The 27297-nt window shown below is 44.9% G+C and overlaps 1 protein-coding gene across 1 annotated transcript; it reads left to right on the top strand.

The window, feature by feature from the left end:
- The first annotated feature begins 1273 nt into the window (after nucleotides 1-1273).
- CHIT1 (chitinase 1) lies at nucleotides 1274-27297 on the top strand. Its single transcript, XM_061381840.1, is given in 15 exon segments — nucleotides 1274-1329; nucleotides 2153-2419; nucleotides 3296-3352; nucleotides 5025-5187; nucleotides 5388-5495; nucleotides 5497-5516; nucleotides 6189-6311; nucleotides 16622-16835; nucleotides 16837-16854; nucleotides 20260-20330; nucleotides 20332-20371; nucleotides 22022-22046; nucleotides 22049-22147; nucleotides 22722-22892; nucleotides 22895-27297. Coding segments are annotated over 15 exon segments (1503 nt in total). The 3' UTR covers nucleotides 22966-27297.

Here is a 27297-nt window from a genome sequence, read left to right as displayed (position 1 = left end):
CATAAAAAGGAAGGCATTTGAGTCAGTTCTAATGAGGTGGATGAACCTAGAGCCTAAAGTCAGAAAGAGAAAACCAAATATGGTATATTAATGCATATATAGGGAATCTAGCCCACTCCAGTACTCTTGCCTAGAAAATCCCATGGACAGAGGAGCCTGGTAGGCTGCAGTGCATGGGGTCCCTAGAGTCGGACACGACTGAACGACTTCACTTTCACTTTTCACTTTCATGCATTGGAGAAGGAAATGGCAACCCACTCCAGTGTTCTTGCCTGGAGAATCCCAGGGACGGGGGAGCCTGGTGGGCTGCCGTCTATGGGGTCGCACAGAGTCGGACACAACTGAAGTGACTTAGCAGCAGCAGCAGGGAATCTAGACAGATGATACTGATGAACCTATTTGCAGTGCAGCATTGGAGATGCAGACATAGAGAACAGACTTGCGGACATGGTTGGAAGGAAGGAAAGGGTGGGATGTATGGAGAGAGTGGCACGGAAACCTATATAGTGTCATATGTAAAATAGATAGCCAGTGGGAATTTGCTGTGTGACTCTTACTTACAATAATAGAATCTTGTGTGGATGAAGGGTTAATGTTAATATACGTAAAGCATGTAAAACAGACTTACTAAGGCAGCATTCCTCTGTGTGTTTCATACACATCTCCATTCACACAGTAGTCCTGGAAATAAGAAAAATCATCATTCCCATTTTATGAAGCAGAGAGTTGAATTATTTGGCTAAAAAGTTGCAGAGTTGGGATTTCAACCTAGGCATGAAATTCCAAGGTTCCTGTTGTTAACCAGACTTTGTTGCCTATATAGTACAAAAATACATGCACAATATTCCATATGCTATGGCAAGATGATACAAAATTTAAAAAAAGCCTCCTGGCTCCTTCCTAGATGGTCCCAGGTATGCGTTCTACCGGTTAATCCCTTCCTTCCTTCTTTTGCTTTGGGAAAGTCATTAATCCTCCTTCTATATCACTCAGGCAACACCTCCAGTCCCAATTGCAAACTTCACCCCCAGGTACCACTGGTTAGGGCCAGTGACAATCTAAGGGTTCTGACTCCCCTTCCTGGGAGTGCGCCATGGGCTTGGGGGTGGGGAGTCTCAGCCAGCTTTCCATGCTCTGGGTTCCCACACACCCTCCTATAGCCACTCATCACTGCCCCGCCCCCCCCACCCCATCCTCTCTTTGCTCACATGGGGACTGGAGGGGGTTGCTGAGAGAACCTGTCTGTGCAAAACAAAATTCTGGGGTCTAGACCATGGCCACAGACATGCTCCAGTCCAAACTCACTCTGCCAAGTCTCTGGCATAAAATGTTGGCCTGTACAACACACACAAATCATAGTCTTGAGGCTAAACGAGCCCTCAGAGACCAAACCATCATTTTCAGATTGGGACCTCTAAGCCAAGGCTAAAGAGAAGATCAGCCCAACGTATATTTCTGGCAGCTGCAGAGATCCTTGTTTCCTGATGTTCTGGCCAAATTAACACAGTGCTGCCTTTGGTGGGAGCCATCACTGCTAGACAACCTCCTACCTGGAAGGAGAAGCCCTACACACAGAGTCCTTCCTTCCACAGGCTGTGAGGGTGCCAGAAACAAGCTGCCGTTTCTTAGAGAAAATACACTTTTTATTAGAACCTTGGGCTTCCCTAGTAGCTCAGACAGTAAAGAATCTGCCTGCAATGCAGGAGACCCAGGTTAGATCCCTGGGTCAAGAAGATCCCCTGAAGAAGGGAACAGCAACCCACTCCAGTATCCTTGCCTAGAGAGTCCCATGGACAGAGGAGCCTGGAGGGCTACAGTTCATGGGGTTGCAAAGAGTTGGACACGACCGAGTGACTAACACTTTCACTTTCTGTCAGTAATATTAATAAACAGGTGCCCTGCAAGTGAAACTGAAAGGTGCTCAGTCGTGTTCTACTCCTTGCAACCCCATGGGGATAAAAGTAAACGCAAATCTCTTTGAAGCAAGACTAAAGAAACATAAACTCAGCCTGCGCCTGTGGCCTCCTCTCTGCTACCTTAAGTATTTGTGTTTTAATTAACATTCTAAAGTATTCCAAGCTGTGTTTTAAAAGTCCCGCCTCTGCCTTCAGTTGACAAAGGGCCATGTTTAACACACTCTGGCATGACGTAGGTTCTGCCTCCAGGCAGAAGGTGCCAGTCCACAGCAGGCCTTTCTGATTGCCATTTCTTTTCTTTGCCCTGACTGGCCAGGCTCTGCTGCAAAACTGGTCTGCTACTTCACTAACTGGGTCCAGTACAGAGAGGGGGCTGCTTGCTTCTTACCCAAGGATGTGGACCCCAGTCTGTGCACCCACCTCGGCATGGACAGTCACCAGCTCAGCTCCATAGAGTGGAATGAAGAGACACTCTACAAGGAATTCCATGGCTTGCGGAAGATGTGAGCTGCAGTGGAGGGAGTCAGGGTGGGAGGTGGAGAAAGCAGGTGCCTCCTCTCAAAGCCAGAAACCTTCCCCAGCACTGCAATCTAGCTACAGACCTGCTATGTGGATTTGGGCAAACCTCATCTCTTCTCTGAGCTTCTTGTTCTTATATGGAAGAGGCGAGTGTAGATAAAGACTTCTTTAGGGCCCTTCCAGTTTAGGTCTACATGGAATCTGGATTGTGAAACTTTTCCTCTGCTGGGAATGAGTGCCCTTATTTCTCCTAAAATCTATCTTTCAGCTCAAGCGTTAAGAAAGAAAGAAAGTGAAGTTGGTCAATCGTGTCCGACTCTTTGTGATCCCATGGACTGTAGTCTACCAGGCTTCTCTGTCCATGGGATTTTCCAGGCAAGAGTACTGGAGTGGTTTGCCATTTCCTTCTCCAGGGGATCTTCCTGACCCAGGGATCAAACCCAGGTCTCCTGCATTTCAGGCAGACGCTTTACCTGCTGAGCCACCAGGGAAGCCCAGCTCAAGTGTTATTACTACCTTAATAAAGCCTGTCTGAAGATCTGCCCTGATCTCCTGCTTTCCGAGTTCCTTGAGTGTACAGCTCCCCAGCCAGAGAAGAGGTCCTTAAAGGCCAGAATATGTCTTTTCTTTCCCAATCTAGAGCTTCCCTGGTACTGATTTTGAGCATAGGGATTTAGATGTCCCTAATTTTGCCTGGCATGCTGCGATTCATGGGGTCACAAAGAGTCAGACACGACTGAGCGACTGAACTGAACTGAACCTCACCCCATCAGCCCTGCAAGTCTCCTTGCTTCCTTGTTAGTGAAATGAGTCCCAGGATCTGGCTGGATCAATCCTGGCCCTTCTCTTGTCTTCCCTAGGAACTCCAAGCTGAAGACGCTGCTGGCCATTGGGGGCTGGAGCTTTGGCACTCAGAAGTGAGTTGTTGTGGGCACCTACATGGCAGGGTCCCTGATGGGGAACTGGCCAGAGAGACCCCCGTCAGGGAATCAGCCATGCTAAGGTGTGGCTGGGGTGAGGGGGGGTGAGAGGGAAGAGTGGACTCTGAGAGCTGAGCTTCCTTCTGAGTTCTTGCTACTTCACTGGGAGGCAGTGGAGTGGCTTTAGCTCCAGGCCATTGTATATTGTCTTGCTTTAAATGCGACCCAGAGATTCTGACCTCGTCTCAGGCCTCAGCCTTTTCCTCCATGAAATGGGTAGAGGGAGAGTCTCTAATCCCAGACAACATTTAATGTCTATACTTTCTGAGCTCTGAAACAGTATATCTGGGGACTTTTGTTTCCTTTCTGGGTATCAAAGACAGTCAGTGAGATCGAGCTGGGATAGCAGAATATTGACATTTCTAAGGTATTTTTCATTATTTATGGAGATAGTGGAATGGTATATTTGGAATCAGAGTTTTCCTAGAAAGTCATAAATATGTGGTCCCCTAAATTTTAAGCCAGTCTTTCTAATATTTTTGGATCATGACCCCTTTTAAAAACCTGATGAATTTTATGATTCCCCTTCCCAAAACACTAGTTATATAGATTTTTCATTGAAATTCAGAGTTCTTAGCCTGGAGTTCCTAGGCACACAAACCCCACTTAAAAATTGATGCTATTAAATAAGTCAAATTAATAAATAAAAAAAATAGAGATAGAAATAGTCTTTAAAAACTCAAGACCCCCAAGTAGTCCAGGGACTTCTTGAGAAAGTGGGATGTGGTGAGGTAGTTCCTGGGGCACCTTAGGATTTTTAAAGAGCTCTGGATTAGTAACAGTAATAATAATAGCCACGAAGCACTCTACAAATGTGACTTAGAAGAAAAGTGACCGTGTTATCCTGCCAAGGAAGTAGCCCAGCAGGTCTCAAGATTACCAGATCCTCACTAACCTGCTGGGCTTCTCTTCCTCTTCATCTTAGAAACTGACTCCTCTTCTTTTTCCCAACCTCCATGCTAGGTTGACAGCCAGCTCTGATTCAGAGTAGGATAAATCTCTGGGCAGGGAAGTGGCAGTAGGCTTCTGGAGGAAATTTTGGGAAGCAGAGCTCTTAGTGAGTCAGTGTGCCCCTGTTGATGTCAGTGTTGGGAGGCAGAGCACACGTCTACATTGTCCCTTTCCCTTAGCCGGGACTATACCCCCCAGCAAATAGCCAGCAGCTTCTGAAGCATGCCTCCAGCACTGTGCTGGCCTAGATAGCTGAGTGCCAATATCCTGAGAAGTTTCTCTCATGACTCTGAAGAAGCATGACCCACTGTACCACATGAAGACAGGCCCACACTGCCCTTCATCACCCCACAGGTTCACGGACTTGGTTCACTTCAGTTCAGTTCAGTTCAGCTGCTCAGTCATGTCTGACTCTTTGTGATCCCATGGACTGCAGCACGCCAGGCCTCGCTGTCCAACACCAACTCCCAGAGTTCACTGAGACTCACGTCCATCGAGTCAGTGATGCCATCCAGCCATCTCATCCTCTGTCATCCCCTTCTCCTGCCTTCAGTCTTTCCCAGCATCAGGGTCTTTTCAAATGAGCCAGCTCTTCGCATCAGGTGGCCAAAGTATGGGAGTTTCAGTTTCAGCATCAGTCCTTCCAGTGAATATTCAGGACAGACATGGTAGCTACAGTCAACAACTGGCAGACCTTTGTCGACTCAGCCATCAGGTTTCTGCACAAATATGACTTTGATGGCCTTGTCCTTGACTGGGAGTACCCAGGAAGCTGAGGGAACCCTCCTTCAGATAAGCAGCACTTCACCGCCCTGGTGCAGGTATGATTGGGTGAGGTAGGAGAGATCTAGTTGGTCAGGGGGACACATAGGTGCTGCTCTGCCCCAGGCTCAGCTGCTTTATTTATCTACAAAGTATCGACCTGTGGTCAGTTTTCAGATTCCTGCATGGGAAAATTTGCTTGGGGTTCACTGTGCTACATGGTCCCTGCCTGTGTGTTTACTCTGAGCTACTCTTGCAGGACCTGGTCAATGCCTTTCAGCAGGAAGCCCAGACCTCAAGGAAGGCATGCCTTCTGCTGAGCTGAGCCATCCCAGCAGGACGACCCTACAAAGAAGCTGGATATGAATGAGGTGGACAAAATTGCTCTGTGAGTCTCAGGCAGATGGCGTGGACTCTGTGTTCTCTGCAGGGGAGAGAGACCAAGGGCAAGCTAAGCCTCCCTCAGAGTGGGGACTCACCTGTACCACCAGCAGACCCAGAAAGGATTTGCTTACCATATCTGCTACTTCACTCCTCTGGAGTCCCTCTCTTTGGAGCCCTGGACCTTCCCTTAAGAATTCAGTCTTGAAATACTCCTGGGAGGGGAAAGAGGGAAGCCCTTAGCATCTCTAGGAGAATGAGTTGTCTAGCTCCTTCCCACCCCAAACCTATAGAATCAGAACCTTTACCTTAATGAGATTCTCAGGTAATTTATTTGTACAACTAAAATTTGAGAAATGCTGAACTAGATTTCCCTTCAAAATAGCATAAGGCATCCTGAATGGACTCTGTCCTGAGGGTGCTGAGGGGACAGATGGGGGAGCATGCTAAAGACGCGAGCTGCCAAGAATGAGAATGGCCTGGATAATGCAGTGACTGGGGAGTGCCACCGGGGTCTCGTGTCTCCCAGAGCCAGAGAGAGCCTGCTCCCACCACCCAGCGTGTGGCTGGCTGGTCTCTCCCCAGGCCACACACTGTGCGGGGAAGGAAGGAGTGAACAAGGGGGAGAGCTCCACCCTACTCACTAGCCCCTCACCCTCTCTTCCCATGCCTCATGCAGGAACCTGGATTTCCAAAGCCTGATGGCCTATGACTTCCATGGCTCTTGGGAGAAGACTACAGGGCACGACAGCTCCCTCTGTAAGAGGCAGGGAGCGTGTGGCGTCATGGACAGGCTCAAGGTGTGAAGTGATAGAAGACGCCCTGCACAGGCCCTTTCCAGCAGCCCCTTTCCAGCCTTAAGAAACCTAATGGAAGGGAAAAGCAGGATACCAAGCAAGGCATGGAGAAGACAGGATTTGTCTGTTTCATGCTTGTTTGTTTGCTTTATTTTCCTGTTGCATGTCACTGCCGAGGAGAAACTTCCACAGGACTGGGGAAACAAGACTCGGAGGGGCACAAACAAAACCTTGTATGCACCAGGACACAGGATAAAGGAGCAGTAACCCCAAAAGAGACTGAGCCAGACTTGCCTGCAAGTGTTTGGGAGTCTCTGGTGGAGGCGTGGGTCAACAGTGGGCTGCCGCAGGGTCAGGGACACAGACAGCAGCAGTCTTGGGAGGCATGGTGAACTGGCATAAGTCCCTTTGGAGAAGGTCACAATGACCCCTACCATAGTTTGGCCTCAGGCCAAACTACAGCAAGGGAACATAACCTCACTCAACAGCAGAAAATTGGATTAAAGATTTACTGGGCATGGCCTTGCCTGCCAGAGCAAGACACAGTTTTCCCCACAGCTAGCCCCTTCCATCAGGGAGCTTGCATAAGCCTCTTATCCTCCTCCATCAGAGGGGAGACAAAATGAAAACCAAAATCACAGAAAACTAACCAAAATGATCACATGGATCATAGCTTTGTGTAACTTTATGAAACCATGAGCCATGCCATGTAGGGTCACCCAAGACAGATGAGTCATGGCGGAGAGTTCTGACAAGCTGTGGTCTACAGGAGAAGAGAATGGCAAACTGCTTCAGAATTCTTTCCTTGAGAACCCCATGAACAATATAAAAAGGCAAAGAGATAAGACACTAAAAGATGAACTGCCCAGGTCAGTAGGTGTCAAAGATGCTACTGGAGGGGAGCAGAGAAATAGCTCCAGAAGCAATGAAGAGGCTGAGCCAAAGAGGAAATTACTCCCAGCTGTGGATATGTCCAGTGGTGAAAGCAAAGTCAAATGCTGTAAATACCAATATTGCAAAGAAACCTGGAATGCTAGGTCCATGAATCAAGGTAAATTGGATGTGGTCAAGCAGGAACAAGAGTGAACATCAATATTTTAGGAATCAGTGAACTAAAATGGATGGGAATGGGAAAATTTAATTCAGATAATGAATATATCTACGACTGTAGGCAAGAATCCCTTATAAGAAATGGAGTAGCCCTCATAGTCAACAAAAGAGTCAGAAATGCAGTACTTGGGTGCAATCTCAAAAATGACAGAATGGTCTTAGTTCATTTCTGAAGCAAACCATTTAATATCACAGTCAGTTCAGTTCAGTTCAGTCACTCGGTCATGTCTACTCTTTGTGACCCCATGGACTGCAGCAAGCCATGCATCCCTGTCCATCACCAACTCCCAGAGCTTACTCAAACTCATGTCCATTGCACTGGTGATGCCATCCAATCATCTCATCCTCTGTTGTCCCCTTCTCCTCCTGCCTTCAATCTTTCCCAGCATCAGGGTCTTTTCAAATGAGTCAGTTCTTTGCATCAGGTGGCCAGATTATTGGAGCTTAAGCATCAGTCCTTCCAATGAATATTCAGGACTGATTTCCTTAAGGATTGACTGGTTTGATCTCCTTGCAGTCCAAGGGACTCTCAAGAGTCTTCTCCAATACCACAGTTCAAAATCATCAATTCTTCAATGCTCAGCTTTCTTTATAGTCCAACTCTCACATCCATACATTACTATTGGAAAAACCATAGCTTTGACTAGACAGACCTTCACTGGCAAAGTAACGTCTCTGCTTTTTAATATGCTGTCTAGGTTGGTCATAACTTTGCTTCCAAGGAGTAAGCGTCTTTTAGTTTCATGGCTGCAATCACCATCAGCAATGATTTTGGAGCCCCCAAAAATAAAGTCTGACACTGTTTCCCCATCTATTTCCCATGAAGTGGTGGGACTGGATGCCATGATCTTAGTTTTTGAATGTTGAGCTTTAAACCAAATTTTTCACTCTCCTCTTTCATTTTCATCAAGAGGCTCTTTAGTTCTTCACTTTCTGCCATAAGGGTGGTGTCATCTGCACATCTGAGGTTATTGATATTTCTCCTGGCAATCTTGATTCCAGCTTGTGCTTTATCTAGCCCAGTGTTTCTTATGATGTACTCTGCATATAAGTTAAATAAGCAGGGTGACAATATACAGCCTTGGCTTACTTCTTTCCCAATTTGGAACAGTCTGTTGTTCCATGTCCAGTTCTAACTGTTGCTTCCTGACCTGCATACAGATTTCTGAAGAGGCAGGTAAGGTGGTCTGGTATTCCAATCTCTTTAAGAGTTATCCAGAGTTTGTTGTTCTCCACACAGTCAAAGGCTTTGGCATAGTCAATAAAGCAGAAGTAGATGTTTTTCTGGAACTTTCTTGCTTTTTCGATGATCCAATGGATATTGGCAATTTGATCTCTGGTTCCTCTGCCTTTTCTAAATCCAGCTTGAATATCTGGAATTGAACATCTGTAATTCAATCCTGTACCCCAACACTAACGCCAAAGAAGCTGGAGTTTAACAGTTCTGTGAAGACCTACAAGACCTTCTAGAACCTACACCCCCAAAGGATGTCCTTATCATAATAGGGGACTGGAAAGCAAAAGTAGGAAGTCAAGAGATACCTGGAGTAACAGTCAAGTTTGGCCTTGGAGTACATAATGAAGCAAGGCAAAGCCTAACAGAGTTTTGGCAAGAGAACATACAGGTCATAGCAAACACCCTCTTCCAACAACACAAGAGAGAACTCTACACATGGTCATCACCAGATGTCAATATCAAAATTAGATGATGATATTCTTTGCAGCCAAAGGTGAAGAAACTCTATGCAGTCAGCAAAAACAAGACTTGAAGCTGACTGTGGTTCAGATCATCAGCTCCTTATTGCAAAATCAGAGTTAAGTTGAAGAAAGCAGGGAAAACCACTAAGCCACTCAGGTATGACCTCAGTAAAATCTCTTATGCTTATACAGCGGGAGTGACAAATAGGGCCAAGGGGTTAGATCTGGAAGATTAGGGGTTAGATCTGGCAGAGTGCCTGAAGAGCTACTGACAGAGGTTCCTATCACTGTACAGGAGGCAGTGACCAAAGCCATCCCCAAGAAAAGGAAATGCAAAAAGGGAAATGGTTATCTAAGGAGGCCTACAAATAGCTGAGAAAAGAAGAGAAGCTAAAGGCAAAGGAGAAAAAGGAAGATGCACATCTGAATGCAGAGTTCCAAATAATAGCAAGGAGAGATAAGAAGGCTTTAAGTGAAGAGTGCAAAGAAATAGAGGAAAACAATAGAATGGTAAAGGCTAGAGATCTCATCAAGAAAAATTAGAGATACCAAGGGATATTTCATGCAAAAAAGGGCACAATAAAGGATAGAAACAGTATGGACCTATCAGAAGCAGAAGATATTAAGAAGAGGAGGCAAGAATACACAGAGGAACTATACAAAAAAGGTTTTAATGACTGGGATAACCACAGTGGTATCATCACTCACCTACATTCAGATGTGCTGGAGTGTGAAGTCAAGTGGACCTTAGGAAGCATTACTACAAACAAAGCTAGTGGAGGTGATGGAATTCCAGCTGAGCTATTTCAAATCTTAAAAGATTATGCTATTAAAGTGCTGCACTCAATATGCCATTAGAAATTTGGAAAACTCAGCAGTGGTCAGAGGACTGGAAAAGGTCAGTTTTCATTCCAACCACAAAGAAGGGTAATGCCAAAGAATGTTCAAACTACCACACAATTGCACTCATTTCACATGCTAGCAAAGTGATGCTCAAAATCCTTCAAGCTAAGCTTCAACAGTTTGTGAACAAAGAACTTTAAGATACACATGCTAGATTTAGAAAAGGCAGAGGAATCAGAGATCAAATTGCCAACATTCATTGGATCATAGAGAAAGCAAGGGAATTCCAGAAAAATATCTACTTCTGCTTCATTGTTAAAGCTTTTGACTGTGTGGATCACACCAAACTATGAAAATTCTTAAAGAGATGGGAAGACCAGACCACCTTACCTGCCTCTTGAGAAATATATATGCAGGTCAAGAAGTAACAGTTAGAACTAGACATGGAAAAATGGACTGGTTCCAAATTTGGAAAGGAGTATGAAGGCTATTTGTTGTCACCCTCCTTATTTAACTTATATGGAGAGCACATCATGTGAGTGCTGGTCTGGATGAAGCTCGAGATGGAATAAAGATTGCCGGGATAAATACCAATAACCTCTGATATGCAATGTTACGACTCTTATGGCAGAAAGTGAAGAGGCACTAAGGGGCTTCTTGATGAAGGTGAAAGAGGAGAGTGAAAAAGCAGGCTTAAAACTCAACATTCAAAAAATAAGGTCATGGCATCCAGTCCCATCACTTCATGGCAAATAGATGGGGAAACAATGGAAACAGTAACAGACTTTTTTTTTTTTAATTCCGAAATCAATGCAGCCATGAAATTAAAAGACGCTTGCTCCTTGGAAGGAAAGCTATGACAAATCTAGACAGAGTATTAAAAGGCAGGATATCACTTCACCAACAAAGGTTTGTATAGCCAAATCTATGATTTTTATAGTAGTCATGTACAGATGTGAGTTGGACCATAAAAACGTCTGAGTGTCAAAGAATTGATGGTTTCTAACTGTGGTGCTGAAAAAGACCCTTGAGAGTCCCTTCTACTGCAAGGAGATTAAACCAGTCAATCCTAAAGGAAATCAACCTTGAACATTCACTGGAAGGACTGATGCTGAAGCTGGAACTCCAACACTTTGACAACCTGATGCAAAGAGCTGACTCATTGGAAAAGGCCCTGATGCTGGGAAAGACTGAAGGCAGGAGGAGAAGGGGATGACAGAAGATGAGATGGTTGGCTGGCATCACCAATTCAATGGACATGAGATTGAGCAAACTCCCAGAAATAGTAAAGAATAAGGAAGTCTGTTGTGCTGCAGTTCATTGGGTTGCAAACAGTCGGACATGACTGAGCGACTGAACAGCAATAGCTGATTAACAATATTGTGATAGTTTCAGGTGAAGAGTACAGGGACTCAGTCACAACATATACATGTGTCCATCCATTCTCCCCCAAAGCTCCCTTACTATCCAATGCCACATAACATTGAGCAGAGTTCCATGTGCTATACAGTAGGTCCTTGTTGGTTATCCATTTAAAATATAACAGTGTGTACATGTTCATCCCAAACTCCCTAACTATCCTTTCCCCCAGCAACCATGTCTCACTTTCTAAGTGAGTCTCTTTCTGTTTTGTAGTAGGTTCATTTGTATCATTTCTTTTTAGGTTCTACATATAAGGGATGTCATATGATATTTCCTCTTCTCTGTCTGATGTACTACACTCAGTATGAGCTTTCTATGTCCATTCATGTGGCTGCCAATGGCATCATTTCATTCTTACACACACACACACACACACACACACACACACACACACACACACCATATCCTGTTTAGCCATTCATCTGTTGATGGACATTTAGATTGCTTCCACGTCTTGGCTGTTGTAAACAGTGCTGCAATGAACATTGGGATGCATGTATCTTTTCAAATCATGTTTTTCTCTGGATATATGCCCAGGGGTGGGATTGCAGGGTCATATGGTAGCTCTCTGGAGAAGTGAATGGCTACCCCCTCCAGTATTCTTGCCTGGAGAATTTCATAGACTGGTAGGCTACAATCCTTGGGGTTGCAAAGAGTTGGACATAACACCGTATCTAATGGTAGCTATAATTTTAGTTATTCAAGGACCACCATATTGTTCTCTATAGTAGCTGTACCAATTTACATTCCCAGCAACAGTGTAGGAGGGTTCCTTCTCTCCACATCCTCTCCAGCATTTTTGTGGATTTTTTTGGAGATAACCATTCTGGCTGATGTGAGGTGATATCTCATTGTATTTTTGATTTTCATTTCTCTAATAATTCTAGAGGAGATCAGTCTTGGGTGTTCTTTGGAAGGAATGATGCTAAAGCTGAAACTCCAGTACTTTGGCCACCTCATGCGAAGAGTTGACTCATTGGAAAAGACTCTGATGCTGGGAGGGATTGGGGGTGGGAGGAAAAGGGGACGACAGAGGATGAGATGGCTGGATGGCATCACTGACTCGATGGACGTGGGTTTGAGTGAACTCTGGGAGTTGGTGATGGACAAGGAGGCCTGGCGTGCTGTGATTCATGGGGTCGCAAAGAGTCAGACACGACTGAGTGACTGAACTGAACTGAACTGAATAGTTAGTGATGTTGAACATCTTTTCATGTGCCTATTGACCATCTGTATTTTGTTTTTAAAGAAATATCTGTTTAGGTCTTCTACACATTTTTTGAGTGGATTGTTTGCTTTGATGCTGTTAAGCCTTGTAAGCTGTTTATAAATTTTGGAGACTAATCTCTTACCAGTCAAATCATTTGCAAATGTTTTCTCCCAATCAGTGGGTTGTCTTTTCATTTTGTTTATTGTTTTCTTTTGAAAACTTGGTTAAGTTTTCAAAAGAAAAACTTTTGAGTTTAAGTAGGTCCCATTTGTTTATTTTTGTTTTTATTTCCATTGTTCTAGGAGATGGATTGAAAAAGATGTTGCTGTGATTTATGTCAGATAGTGTTCTGCCTATGTTTTTCTCTAGGAGATCTTTAGTGTCTGGTCTCACATTTAGGTCTTTATTCCATTTTGAGCTTATTTTTGTAAATGAGTTAAAGAAAGATCTAATTTCATTTTTTAACACGTGGCTGTCCTGTTTTCCCAGTACCTTTGTTGAAGGGATCTTTCCAATATTGTAATCTTGCCTCTGTTGTCATAGATTAATTGATCATAAATGCGTAGGTTTATTTCTGGGTTTTCTATCCTGTTCCATTGATCTCTATTTCTATTTTTGCACCAGCACTGTATTATTTTGATGACTGTAGCTTTGTAGTATAGTCTGAGGTCAGGAGCTTGATTCCTCCAGCTCCACTTTTCCTTCTCAAGATTGCTTTGGGTATTTGGGTTTTTTTGTTTCTCCTTACAAATTTTGAGATTTTTTGTTCTAGTTCTGTGAAAAATGATGTTGGTAATTTGATAGGGATTGCATTGAATCTGTAGTTTGCTTTGAGTAATATAGACATTTTGACTATATTAATTCTTCCAATCCATGAACATGATATATCTTTCCATCTGTTTGTGTCTTCTTTGATTTCTTTCATCAGCATCTTATAGTTTTCAGTGACTGAAATTCATTCAGTCAACTCTGACTCTTTGCAACCCCATGAACTATACAGTCCACGGAATTCTCCAGACCAGTATACTGGAGTGGGTAGCCTTTCCCTTCTCCAGGGGATCTTCCCAACCCAGGGATCGAACCCAGGTCTCCCACATTGCAGGTGGTTTCTTTACCAGCTGAGCCACAAGGGATTCCTTAAATTACATGTTTCAATTTTTAATAGATACACTAATTTACTTACACAGGACATATTACCATTTGCTATGTAGCATTAAAGTTTCCAGCTAAGAAACTGGTTAGTGAGATGAGAAGCACCAGGAAAAAAGAAAGAGTCGACCATCTGAGGAGGATAATAGAGGAAAGACAGAAGGAGGCTGGATCCTTTATGATGTAGTTTAACTACTATAATGATTCTGGAACCACCTACCCCCAGACTCCTTCTTGTAAGGGATACTTAAATGTCTTTGCTTCTTTAAATCCCCGAGAGAGAGAGAGAGAGAGAGAGAGAGAGAGAGAAGCTAGTTATAAACTTTTGTATCAGTTCAGTTTAGTTGCTCAGTCGTGTCTGACTCTTTGCGACCCCATGAATCGCAGCACACCAGGCCTCCCTGTCCATCGCCAACTCCCGGAGTTCAGTCAGACTCACGTCCATCGAGTCAGTGATGCCATCCAGCCATCTCATCCTGTGTCGTCCCCTTCTCCTCCTGCCCCCAATCCCTCCCAACATCAGGGTCTTTTTCAATGAGTCAACTCTCTGTATGAGGTGGCCAAAGTATTGGAGTTTCAGCTTCAGCACCAGTCCTTCCAATGAACACCCAGGACTGATCTCCTTTAGAATGGACTGGTTGGATCTCCTTGCAGTCCAAGGGACTCTCAAGAGTCTTCTCCAACACCACAGTTCAAAAGCATCAGTTCTTCAGCACTCAGCCTTCTTCACAGTCCAACTCTCACATCCATACATGACCACAGGAAAAACCAGAGCCTTGACTAGGCAGACCTTAACTTTTGTATAGGATTCATATAAAAAAAATATTTTTGGAACAAAAGTAGTTAAAAACTTGGATTTAGAAGAGAGTCATATGAAAATGGACCTATGCAGATACAAAGCTGAAGAAGGTGGAATCATTTGGCTGCGTGTAGCCTTTAGCGAGATCACAAAGTGCTCAAAAAGTCTTTTACCTTTTCAACCAGACTGTCATGTTTTCCTTTAAAGTCTTCACTAATGTTCAGTGTTAAGATAGGCACTTCTTGTAGATAATAAAAGTTGGTTTTTAGTGTTCCATGCAGGAGCCAGCTTTCATGCTTTCTGAGTACAGGTCTTTTGTCTCCTTAGGTAGGTTTGTTCCTAGGTATTTTATTCTTCTTGATGTGACAGAATGTGTAGCATTTTGGCTTATATTAGACACAATAAACCAATCTAACAGTATCATATAAACCAGTGACTATTTGGGAGGCTGTCTTTGAGCTCAAGTTTCCAGTTCAAATGGTTCCTGCTCCCTTCATATACCCTCAATCCCGTTTCCTTCACAATAATGGATAACTTTTGCTCCTTGTCACTAACTGACATTCTGGAAAGTGCTTTAACAGGCAAGAGCTTTCCCAAGTTGACAGCATCTCAGGGGATGTCACTCAGGGAAGAGCCACCCCTACTCCACCCCAGTCCCTGGAAAGGGCAGACCTGAATCCAGACTGGGGGGGTTGGGTGGGGGGGTTTCCTGCCCAGCTCTTCCTCACTGAGTAGGCTAGATGGTTTTATAAGCCCATCCTATGTTTTAAAAGTCAAGACTGGCCATATCATTTCTCCTTCTTAGCATAAACAAGAACAACAAAGTGTCCTAAATTAAAATATTTGTTAATTCTGAGGAGCCCACATCTTTGTGTGTCAGCTAGGTGGAACCTTTAGGACTTGTGTGACTCTTTCACAAATAAAGTATACTTCTTTAGGCACTGGGGCCAGGTGTCTAGATCTCACACATCCCAACCCTCCACTCTCACCTGGAAAACTGTATGGGTCCTAGGGGAAGCCAGCCCGGGTATGTGGGGAGACACACAAAACCCTTCAGCTGAGAGGTGAGGGGGTAGAACCCCCACTGGCATGGTGCCCTCCAAACTGTGTGCTCTGGGTCAATCTGGGGGAATGGAGGCCTTTCCCCTCCTACAAAGAGGCCTTCTACTCTGCGTACTGTGTGCCCTGTCAGACTGCTTCTGATCAGAGGGGTGAATTTTCCAAATTTGGATAAAAATGCCACAGAGCTTAGCAGGGTGCTCTGATCTCTGCTTTCAGAAAGCTCTAATTTGATCAAAGAGGTAAATCTTACAGACCATCAAAAAGAAATACACGTCAGTCAGTACAGTGAAAATAACCTAAGTGCTAAGAGGTTGCTAGAGTAACTAGGAAATCTGGACTAAAGCAGAATGGCTTCTTGGAGAAAATGAGCCCATCACCCTGGCAAGGAAGAGTCTTCATTATTTGTTTATTTTACAGGGCTGTATGGTGTACCTCCTCATGTTGTAAGCCTGGGGGTGTTACGTCAAGCAGTACACGATGGGAGAAGGCCTTGTGCAGAGGTGGTGAAGAAGCCCTGTGCTCATTTGTTCTATTCGTGCATCTCAGTGTCAGGTGTTGTTCTAGGCACTGGGGATACAGAGATAAATAAAATTCTCTGCTCTTGTACTGAAAGTGAAACAGCAGTGATTGTAATGATCATAATCACAGCTCCCCTTTATTGCATTGTCTTAGATCTTATACATGCATTATATCTTTTAATTTTCACAATGCTCTTAGAGACAAATACTTTTATTACTTCCATTTTATAGATAGGAAGGCTGAGGCTTAGCAGTCAAATAAGTTGCTGAGTAAGGCAGGGATCTTTGCTCACTGAGTTATCCCAAGCATCTAGGACAGTACCTGGCACACAGCAAGCCTTCAATAAATATTTACTCAGTCAATGACCATCAGACTCCAGAGCCCAAGCCCTTGGCTATAGGTCCATGTAGCTTCTCTCACTGGGTTGAGGGTCTAAGATAGGATCTAAAGAGGATGGTGGCAGGGTTGGAGCCCCAGTAAAGGTTCATGAAACTCCTCTGGAGCCACCAGCCTTGGATGAGCAGACCCAGTTTGAAGGCAAAGAAAATTAACCCTGACACTCCTCATCTACTACCAGGACTCTGCCACACAATGGTGGCTATGCCCACCTACAGACGATCCTTTACCCTGGCCTCCTCGTTGGACACCACAGTGAGGGCTCAAGCCACAGGGCATGGAATTCCTGATCCCTTCACCAAAGACGGAGGGGAACCAAAGACTGCTAGCTTACTATGAAGTAAGAAAACCCAGAACCACCCTGAGTACTGTGCAGAGCAGGGGCTCCTTCTCCCGTAACTTCTGAACTAGGATGCCAGGCATAGTGAATTCTGGTCTGATAAATTCCATCCCATGTATGTCCTTTTGGTTTTATCCTTAAGCCCAGGTGCCTCACTAAATCCACAGTTCTAGATCACTCAGTCTAGAACTTCCTCGGTTCTCCAGGCTTCTCAGACATGAATTTTTAGTCTCTAGTCTCCTCATGGGACCAAGAGTGCCAGGCTGCGATGGCACAGGAGCGGCTGAGAGGAGCTACCCCACGTCCGAGGAGTGGCAGCTGCGAGGGCGCAGGAGAGCCGAAAGGAGCTACTCCACGTTCAAGGTCAGACGGGTGACCTCGTCCAAGGTAAGGAGGAGTGGCTGCGCTTTGCTGGAGCATTCCTGAAGAGATACCCCACATCCAAGGCAAGAGAAACCCAAGTAAGACGGTAGGTGTTGCGAGAGGGCATTAGAGGGCAGACACACTGAAACCATAATCACAGAAAACTAGCCAATCTGATCACATGGACCACAGCCTTGTCTAACTCAATGAAACTGAGCCATGCCATGTGGGGCCACCCAAGATGGGTGGGTCATGGTGGAGAGGTCTGACAGAATGTGGTCCACTGGAGAAGGGAATGGCAAACCACTTCAGTATTCTTGCCTTGAGAACCCCATGAACAGTATGAAAAGGCAAAATGATAGGATACTGAAAGAGGAACTCCCCAGGTCGGTAAGTGCCCAATATACTACTGGAGATTAGTGGAGAAATAACTCCAGAAAGAATGAAGGGATGGAGCCAAAGCAAAAACAATACTCAGTTGTGGATGTGACTGGTGGTAGAAGCAAGGTCTGATGATGTAAAGAGCATTATTGCATAGGAACCTGGAATGCTAGGTCCATGAATCAAGGCAAACTGGAAGTGGTCAAACAGGAGATGCTAAGAGTGAACGTCGGCATTCTAGGAATCAGCGAACTAAAATGGACTAGAATGGGTGAAATTAACTCAGATGACCATTATATCTACTACTGTGGGCAGGAACAGAGAAGGCAATGGCATCCCACTCCAGTACTGTTGCCTGGAAAATCCCATGGATGGAGGAGCCTGGTAGGCTGCAGTCCATGGGGTCGCACAGAGTCGGACATGACTGAAGCGACTGCAGCGGCAGTGGGCAGGAATCTCTTAGAAGAAATGGAGTAGCCATTATGGTCAACAAAAGAGTCCGAAATGCAGTACTTGGATGCAATCTCAAAAATGCAGAATGATCTCTGTTCATTTCCAAGGCAAACCATTCAATATCACAGTAATCCAAGCCTATGCCCCAACCAGTAACGCTGAAGAAGCTGAAGTGAACGGTTCTATGAAGACCTACAAGACCTTTTAGAACTAACACCCAAAAAAGATGTCCTTTTCATTATAGGGTACTGGAATGCAAAAGTAGGAAGTCAAGAAACACCTGGAGTAACAGGCAAATTTGGCCTTGGAGTACGGAATGAAGCAGGGCAAAGGCTAATAGAGTTTTGCCAAGAAAATGCACTGGTCATAGCAAACACCCTCTTCCAAAAACAGAAGAGAAGACTCTACACATGGTAATCACCAGGTGGTCAACGCTGAAATCAGATTGATTACATTCTTTGCAGCCAAAGATGGAGAAGCTCTATACAGTCAGCAAAAACAAGATCAGGAGCTGACTGTGGCTCAGATCATGAACTCCTTATTGCCAAATTCAGACTTAAATTGAAGAAAGTAGGGAAAACCTCTAGACCATTCAGGTATGACCTAAATCAAACCCCTTATGATTATACATTGGAAATGACAAATAGATTCAAGGGATCAGATCTGTTAGAGTGCCTGAAGAACTATGGATGGAGGGTCGTGACATTGTACAGGAGGCAGGGATCAAGACCATCCCCATGGAAAAGAAATGCAAAAAAGCAAAATGGCTGTCTGGGGAGCTCTTACAAAAAGCTGTGAAAAGAAGAGAAGTGAAAAGCAAAGGAGAAAAGGAAAGATATATGCATCTGAATGCAGAGTTCCAAAGAGTAACAAGGAGAGATAAGAAAGTCTCCCTCAGCAATCAATGAAAGGAAATAGAGGAAAACAACAGAATGGGAAAGACTAGAGATGTCTTCAAGAAAATTAGAGATACCAAGGGAACATTTCATGCAAATATGAGCTCGATAAAGGACAGAAATGGTGTGGACCTAACAGAAGCAGAAGATATTAACAAGAGATGGCAAGAATACACAGAATAACTGTATAAAAAAGATCTTCACGACCCAGATAATCACGATGTTGATCACTCACCTAGAGCCAGACATGCTGGAATGTGAAGTCAAGTGGGCCTTAGAAAGCATCACTACGAACAAAGCTAGTGGAGGTGATGGAATTCCAGTTGAGCTATTTCAAATCCTGAAAGATGATGCTGTGAAAGTGCTGCACTCAATATGCCAGCAAGTTTGGAAAACTCAGCAGAGGCCACAGGACTGGAAAAGGTCAGTTTTCATTCCAATCCCAAAGAAAGGCAATGCCAAAGAATGCTCAAACTACCGCACAATTGCACTTGTCTCACATGCTAGTAAAGTAATGCTCAAAATTCTCCAAGCCAGGCCTCTGCAATACGTGAACCATAAACTTCCAGATGTTCAAGCTGGTTTTAGGCAGCCAGAACCCATCACTTCATGGAAAATAGATGGGGAAACAGTGTCAGGCTTTATTTTTTTGGGCTCCAAAATCACTGCAGATGGTGATTGCAGCCATAAAATTAAAAGATGCTTACTCCTTGGAAGGAAAGTTATGACCAACCTAGATGGCATATTGAAAAGCAGAGACATTACTTTGCCAACAAAGGTCCATCTTGTCAAGTCTATGGTGTTTCCAGTGGTCATATATGGATGTGAGAGTTGGACTGTGAAGAAAGCTGAGTGCTGAAGAATTGATGCTTTTGAACTGTGGTGTTGGAGAAGACTCTTGAGAACCCCTTGGACTGCAAGAAGATCCAACCATTCCATCCTAAAGGAGATCAGTCCTGGGTGTTCATTGGAAGGACTGATGCTGAAGCTGAAACTCCAATACTTTGGCCACCTCATGCAAAGAGTTGACTCATTGGAAAAGACTCTGATGCTGGGAGGGATTGGGGGCAGGAGGAGAAGGGGACGATGGAGGATGAGATGGCTGGATGGCATCACTGACTCGATGGACATGAGTTTGAGTGAACTCTGGGAGTTGGTGATGGACAGGGAGGCCTGGCGTGCTGCGGTTCATGGGGTTGCAAAGAGTCGGACACGACTGAGTGACTGAACTGAACTGAGTCTCCTCATAACAAGGAGACAATGCATGCAGTGCCTCTCATCGCCTTTCCAGCTCTGCCTTCTTCTCCTACAGGTCTGCTCATGGAAGGGTGTTGCTGAGCACAGAATCAAGGACCAGAAGGTGCCCTATGTCTTTCAGGGCATAGTGGGTAGGTTTTGATGATGTGGAGAGCTTCAAAACTAAGGTGAGACTCAGCCCTTCCAGGAGAAGGTGGTTCTGTGCCCAAGGCCTGTCGAAAACAACGACAGTATTAAGAATCTCTACAAGAAGAAATATCCTTTTATTTCTTCAAGAAGAGATATCTCTTCAGGAAGAAATATCCCAGCATCTCACAGAACCCCATGTGATAACACTCTGTACCCTTATCACTTGGCAAGAAAAGACACAATGACAAAAACTGCTCTGTACTGAGTGTCACTCTGAAAATACTCGTATTTTATTAAATACTAATTATACAGTCATATAAGAGGAAAACTGCATACAGTAAGGCATATCATCTTAAAAATGAATTTATTTTTTATTGAAGGATAATTGCTTTACAGAATTTTGGTGTTTTCTGTCAAAGCTCAACATGAATCAGCCATAAGTGAAGTGAAGTCGCTCAGTCGTGTCTGACTCTTTGCGACCCCATGGACACCAGGCTCCTCCGTCCATGGGATTTTCCAGGCAAGAGTACTGGAGTGGGTTGCTATTTCCTTCTCCAGGGAATCTTCCCAACCCAGGGAACGAATCCAGGTCTCCCACATTGTAGACAGACGCTTTACCACCTGAGCCACTAGGGAAGTCTGAATCAGCCATAGGTAGACACATAACTCCTCCCTTTTGAAACTCCTTAAGTCATGTCATTTTATTCAATCCATTGACAATATTTGGTGAATGTTCAAATTATAGACCCTTTGATTTACTTACATGACACCCTCTCCACTGCTGCCCAAAGTTGGTGGCTCAAAACTTGAGTAATTTACTTGTCTCCACGTCTTTCTCTTCAGTGAGGTCGTCGGTTCCTGTAGAGGGACCTGCATTTGTTCATCTTCCTGTCTCATGTCAGTTATGAAGGGCAGACAGAGGCAGGTTCTTCCGGAGGTGTAGACAAAATGCCTTGGAGGAACTGAGGAGGAAGCATGATCCTGGCTGGGGAAAATGAGAGGATGGATTGTGGTGGAAGAGCTTTTGTGGAAGTCTTAAAGCAGGGAAGCTGGGCCTTCTGGGGAGGAAAGTGCAAGAGAAGGACATGGTGGAGGGGAAAGGGGAAGACGGCCTCTGAGAACAAGTTGGAGGCCTGAGTGGGGACTGGTGTCAAAAGGGAGGGAGACTGGGGCCAGACCACCCCTACCTTCTAACCCCAGCACCACACTAGAGGTAAGCCTTGGCCCCCTAACGGGGCTGGGGCCAGGAAAGCCTACTCGGAAGGGACACACAGCCATCCCCTAAAGAAGCCCCAGAGAACTGGTGGGGGAAAGAAGGCCCTTGGGATGGAAAAATACGTGAAGATGAAATGGATTCAGGTCTTTGGGGAAGCTTAGTCATTCCCTATGGTAACTGAACTCCTCACAATTAGCAGACAGCACCCCAAACAGAAAAGGCTGAGATGTTAAGGCTTCCAGTCTAAGGAAGGCCACAAACCTATATATTCCTCATACCCCTACCCTCATGCCCACCCCCACTGTGCTTATATTATGCATAAGATTCCAGAATGAATCATTTCTAGCAGGAATCAGGACTCGTGGTCCTGTGGGGGTGTGGAGAAGAGAACTCTGCGTAGATGAGAAAGCTGGCTCTGGGCTTCTGCCCAGGCTTCCCCGGGCTCCTCCACCACGGTCTGACCCTCACACAGCTCAGCTTTCTGAAACAGAGAGCACTGCAGGGTCCATGGTTTGGAAACTGGACACAGATGATTTTGCTGGCCTCTTCTGTAACCAGAGTTGGTATCCCCTCATCAAGACATTGCAGTAGGAATTGAGTGAGTAAGGGGCTAGGAGCCAGAGGCAAAATTCTGGGTAAAGTATGAATACCCCCCTCCCCGCCCCACCTCCCTGAACCTTAGGTTCTGGCTTCTTCTGAGGAAATAATTGCCCCAGTACTGTGATTTCTCAAATTCTTCCCCCAGAAGCTGAGGAAGCTGTTGCAACCGTTCTCTTTTCACACTTTCTTCTTCCTCCTTATGATTGTGCCGGTGCTGGCCAAGGGTGTTGGTGACCAGCGCTTCCCTGCAGAGGGCGCTCAGCCTGTCTTCTCAAGGAGGAAGCCTGTGCTCAGCCTTCAGTGTGGCCCCCACTGGCCCTCACCGTTACTTGGTTGGGTCTGCACATGATGGCCACTTGTGGCACTTGCAGCCCTGGTGTTTCCTGTAGAGCTGTGCTCCAGCTGTGGGAATGGCTGTTCTCTGCCTGGGGTGTCTGACTTTCCCTGCCCCTAGGCTATGGCATGTTGAACTGCTGCCTGACTACGGTCTACTGACTATGCTGTCTGTGTGTTGGCCTGTGGGTTTGAGATCTTTTGGAAGAGTCTTGTTTGAATCATTGCTGTTTCCCCAGGTCTTCCATATATGCCTTTAGACCCCCCAGAACCAGATGTTTCTGCATCACCCCAGCCCTCTGAACCTGAGCATGGTTCCAGCCTTGGAAAAGACGCTTCATGCCAGGGCAAAGCTGATGGGCTTCACCCCAACCCTCTGGAGCGGTCCAGTTACTACAGTTGTACAGGGGGTGGTTGTTCCAGCAAAGCAGCCCGAGGAGCCTGGTATTCAGCTCCTCTTGCAAACTCTGCATCTGGAGTTGAGTCTCCAAGGCCCCTTCAGCCCCAGCACCTGGGTAAGGGCCCAGGACCATTCCCCAACCCACCTCCCTAGCGCTCCCTGGTGGCTACAGTCAGGCTTCCTGCGTCTTTCCTCATCCAAGCTTTCTGTTCTCAGCCTTGGGCAGCCTCTGTCAGCAGCCCCGTTCTGCTCTTCCTGGGCTGCCTTATTTTACTTGAAAAATAAATCTTTGGCTTGCACCTCACTGTCCTCAGATGTGATAATTTACAGAGGCTATCTGAGCACTCTGTTAGTTCAAAACCTACCCTGAGGAAGGCAGAGAACCAAGAGTGGGAGGTGACAAAAGGTATGCCTAGGTCAGAGCCCGGTGAGAAGGTGGTCCATGCAGGGTATGTCAGGTTCTGCTCTAGGTCTCTCCTTGAAGACTCCATTTTCCAGTGGGCCGCATCCCGGGTACAGATGACTGCATCTGGGGCATGGCCCTGGATCTGACGGGTTATTCACTGGCTCAGAAACCTTTGGAGAGAACTTTTCCTGGTAACCTCCACTCAAGTGTTATTCCCAAGATGCACACTAGATGGCAGCAGAAAAGAGCTTTTCCCTGCCTTAAAAGCTCTGCTCACGAAGGCAATGGCACCCCACTCCAGTACGCTTAAAGCCCAAGGACGGAGGAGCCTGGTAGGCTGCAGTCCATGGGGTCGCTAAGAGCCGGACACAACTGACCGACTTCACTTTCACGCATTGGAGAAGGAAATGGCAACCCACTCCAGTGTTCTTGCCTGGAAAATCCCAGGGACGGGGGAGCCTGGTGGGCTGCCGTCTATGGGGTTGCACAGAGTTAGACACGGCGGAAGCGACTTAGCAGCAGCAGCAGCAGCAGGACGGTCTCTCTGCTTTAGAATGAGAATCCAGGCCCACTGCTCCTAAGCTCTTTTGCCCGATGTGTGCGCTCAGTCATGTCTGACTCTTTGTACCCTTTGGATTGTAGCCCGCCAGGCTTCTTGTTTATAGGATTTTCCAGGCAAGAATACTGGTGTGCGTTGTCATTTCTTCCCTTAAGGGATAGTCCCAAGTCAGGGATCACAACCTTGTCTCCTGAGTATCCTGCTCTGCAGGCAGATTTTGTACTGCTGAGCCACTGGGGAAGTCCTAGTTGCCAGAGGAGTCTGGGTCAATTATTAACCTCATTTTACAGGTATTTAAACTGAAGATTTATTGTAACCCAGTTCTGGGACCAGAACAAAGACTTAAATCGACCAATATGGAACAGAAGGGCATGCACACACAGCATGCTGGACAAACGTGTGTGCTTCGTTGCTCCATGCAGTTGAGTTTAGTTGTTCATATGTGTCTGACTCTTTGTGACCCCATGGACAGCAGCACGCCAGGCTTCCCTGCCCAACATCAACTCCCAGAGCTTGCTCAAACTCATATCCATCGAACTGGTAATGCCATCCAACCATCTCATCCTCTGTTGCCCCCTTCTCCTTCAGCCTTCAATCCTTCCCAGCATCAAGGTCTTTTCAAGTGAATTAGTTCTTTGCATCAGGTGGCCAAAATATTGGAGTTTCAGCTTTAGCATCAGCCCTGCCAATGAATATTCAGGACTGATTTCCTTTAGGATTGACTGGTTGGATCTCCTTGCAGTCCGAGAAACTCTTAAGAGTCTTCTCCAACTCCACAGTTCAAAAGCATCAATTCTTTGGTGCTCAGCTTTCTTTATAGTCCAACTCTTACATCCATACATGACTACTGGAAAAATCATAGCTTAACTAGATGGATATAGTTGGCAAAATAATGTCTCTGCTTTTGAATATGCTATCTAGGTTGGTCATTAAGTTTTCTTCTGAGGAGCAAGTGTCTTAATTTCATGGCTGCAATCACCATCTGCAGTGATTTTGGAGCCCCCCAAAATAAAGTCTGTCACTGTTTCCATTGTTTTCCCATCTATTTGCCAAGAAGTGATGGAACCGGATGCTATGATCTTAGTTTTCTGAATGTTGAGTTTTAAGCCACCCTTTTCACTCTCCTCTTTCACTTTCATCAAGAGGCTCTTTAGTTCTTCTTCGCTTTCTGCCATAAGGGTGGTATCATCAGTGTATCTGAGGTTATTGATATTTCTCCTGGCAATCTTGATTCCAGCTTGTGCTTTATCCAGCCTGGCATTTCTCACAATGTGCTCTGCATATAAGTTAAACAAGCAGGGTGACAATATACAGCCTTGGTGTACTTGTTTCCGAATTTGGAACCCGTCTGTTGTTCCATGTCCGGTTCTAACTGTTGCTTCTTGACCTGTATACAGGTTTCTCAGGAGATAGGTCAGGTGGTCTGGAATTCCCATCTATTTAATAATTTTCCATAGTTTGATGTGATCCACACAGTCAAAGGTTTGGCATAGTCAATAGAGCAGAAGTAGATGTATTTCTGGAACTCTCTTGCTTTTTTGATAATCCATCAAATGTTGGCAACTTGATCTCTGGTTCCTCTGCTTTTTCTAAATCCAGCTTGAACATCTGCAAGTTCATGGTTCACATACTGTTGAAGCCTGACTTGGAGAATTTTGAGCATTACTCTGCTAGAGTGTGAGATGAGTGCAATTGTGCAGTAGTTTGAACATTCTTTGGCATTGCCTTTCTTTGGGATTGGAATGAAAACTGACCTTTTCCAGTCCTGTGGCCTCTGCGGAGTTTTCCAAATTTGCTGGCATAATGAGTGCAGCACTTTCATAGCATCATCTTTTAGGATTTGAAATAGCTCAACAGGAATTCCATCACCTCCACTAGCTTTGTTTGTAATGATGCTTCCTACGGCCCACTTGACTTCACATTCCAGGATATCTGGCTCTAGGTGAGTGATCACACCATCGTGGTTATCTGGGTCATGAAGATCTTTTTTGTATAGATCTTCCACATATTCTTGTCACCTTTTCTTAATATCTTCAGCTTCTTTTAGGTCCATACCATTTCTATCCTTTATTGTGCTCATCTTTGCACGAAATATTCCCTTGGTATCTCTAATTTTCTTGAAGACATTTCTAGTCTTTCCCATTCTATTGTTTTCCTCTATTTCTTTGCATTGATCAGTGAAGAAGGCTTTCTTATCTCTCCTTGCTATTCTTTGAAACTCTGCGTTCAGATGGGTATATCTTTCTTTTTCTCCTTTGCCTTTAGCTTCTCTTCTTTTCTAAGCTATTTATAAGGTCTCCTCAGACAATCATTTTGCATTTTTTTTCCCCTTGGGAATGGTCTTGATCACTGCCTCCTGTACAATGTTATGAATCTCTTTCCAAGTTCTTTGGTACTCTGTCTATCAGATCTAATCCCTTGAATCTATTTCTCACTTCTACTGTATAATCATAAGGGTTTTGATTTAAGTCATACCTGAATAGTCTAGTGGTTTCCCCTACTTTCTTCAATTTAAGTCTGAATTTGGCAATAAGGAGTTCATGATCTGAGCCACAGTCAGCTCCCAGTCTTGTTTTTGCTGCCTGTATAGAGCTTCTCCATCTTCGGCTGCAAAGAATATAATCAATCTGATTTCAACATTGACCATCTGGTGATGTCCATGCGTAGAGTCCTCTCTTGTGTTGTTGGAAGAGGGTGTTTGCTATCACCAGCGCATTCTCTTGGCAAAACTATGTTAGCCTTTGCCCTACTTTAGTTTGTATTCCAAGGCCAAATTTGCCTATTACTCTAGGTATCTTTTGACTTTCTACTTTTGCATTCCAGTCCCCTATGATGAAAAGGACATTTTTTTGGGGTGTTAGTTCTAGAAGGTCTTGTAGGTCTTCATAGAGCCATTCAACTTCAGCTTATTTGGCATTAGTGGTTGGGCCATAGACTTGGATTACTGTGATATTGAATGGTTTGCCTTGAAAATGAATAGAGATCATTCTATCATTTTTGAGATTGTATCCAAGTACTGCATTTTTGACTCTTGTTGACTATGATGGTTACTCCATTTCATCTAAGGGATTCTTGCCCACAGAGGTAGATATAATGGTCATCTGAATAAAATTCGCTCATTCCAGTACATTTTAGTTCACTGATTTCTAAAATGTTGATGTTCACTCTTGCCATCTCCTGTTTAACCACTTCCAATTTACCCTGATATATTGACCTGCCTCTTGAGAAACCTATATGCAGGTCAGGAAGCAACAGTTAGAACAGGACATGGAACAACAGACTGGTTACAAATAGGAAAAGGAGTACGTCAAGGCTGCATATTGTCACCCTGCTTATTTAACTTATATGCAGAGTACATCATGAGAAACACTGGGCTGCAAGAAGCACAAGTTGAATCAAGATTGCTGGGAGAAATATCAATCACCTCAGATATGCAGATGATACCACCCT

This window comes from Bos javanicus, chromosome 16 (assembly GCF_032452875.1).
Source record: "Bos javanicus breed banteng chromosome 16, ARS-OSU_banteng_1.0, whole genome shotgun sequence".
NCBI lineage: Eukaryota > Metazoa > Chordata > Mammalia > Artiodactyla > Bovidae > Bos > Bos javanicus.
This window is presented reverse-complemented; position numbering and strand designations above follow the sequence as displayed.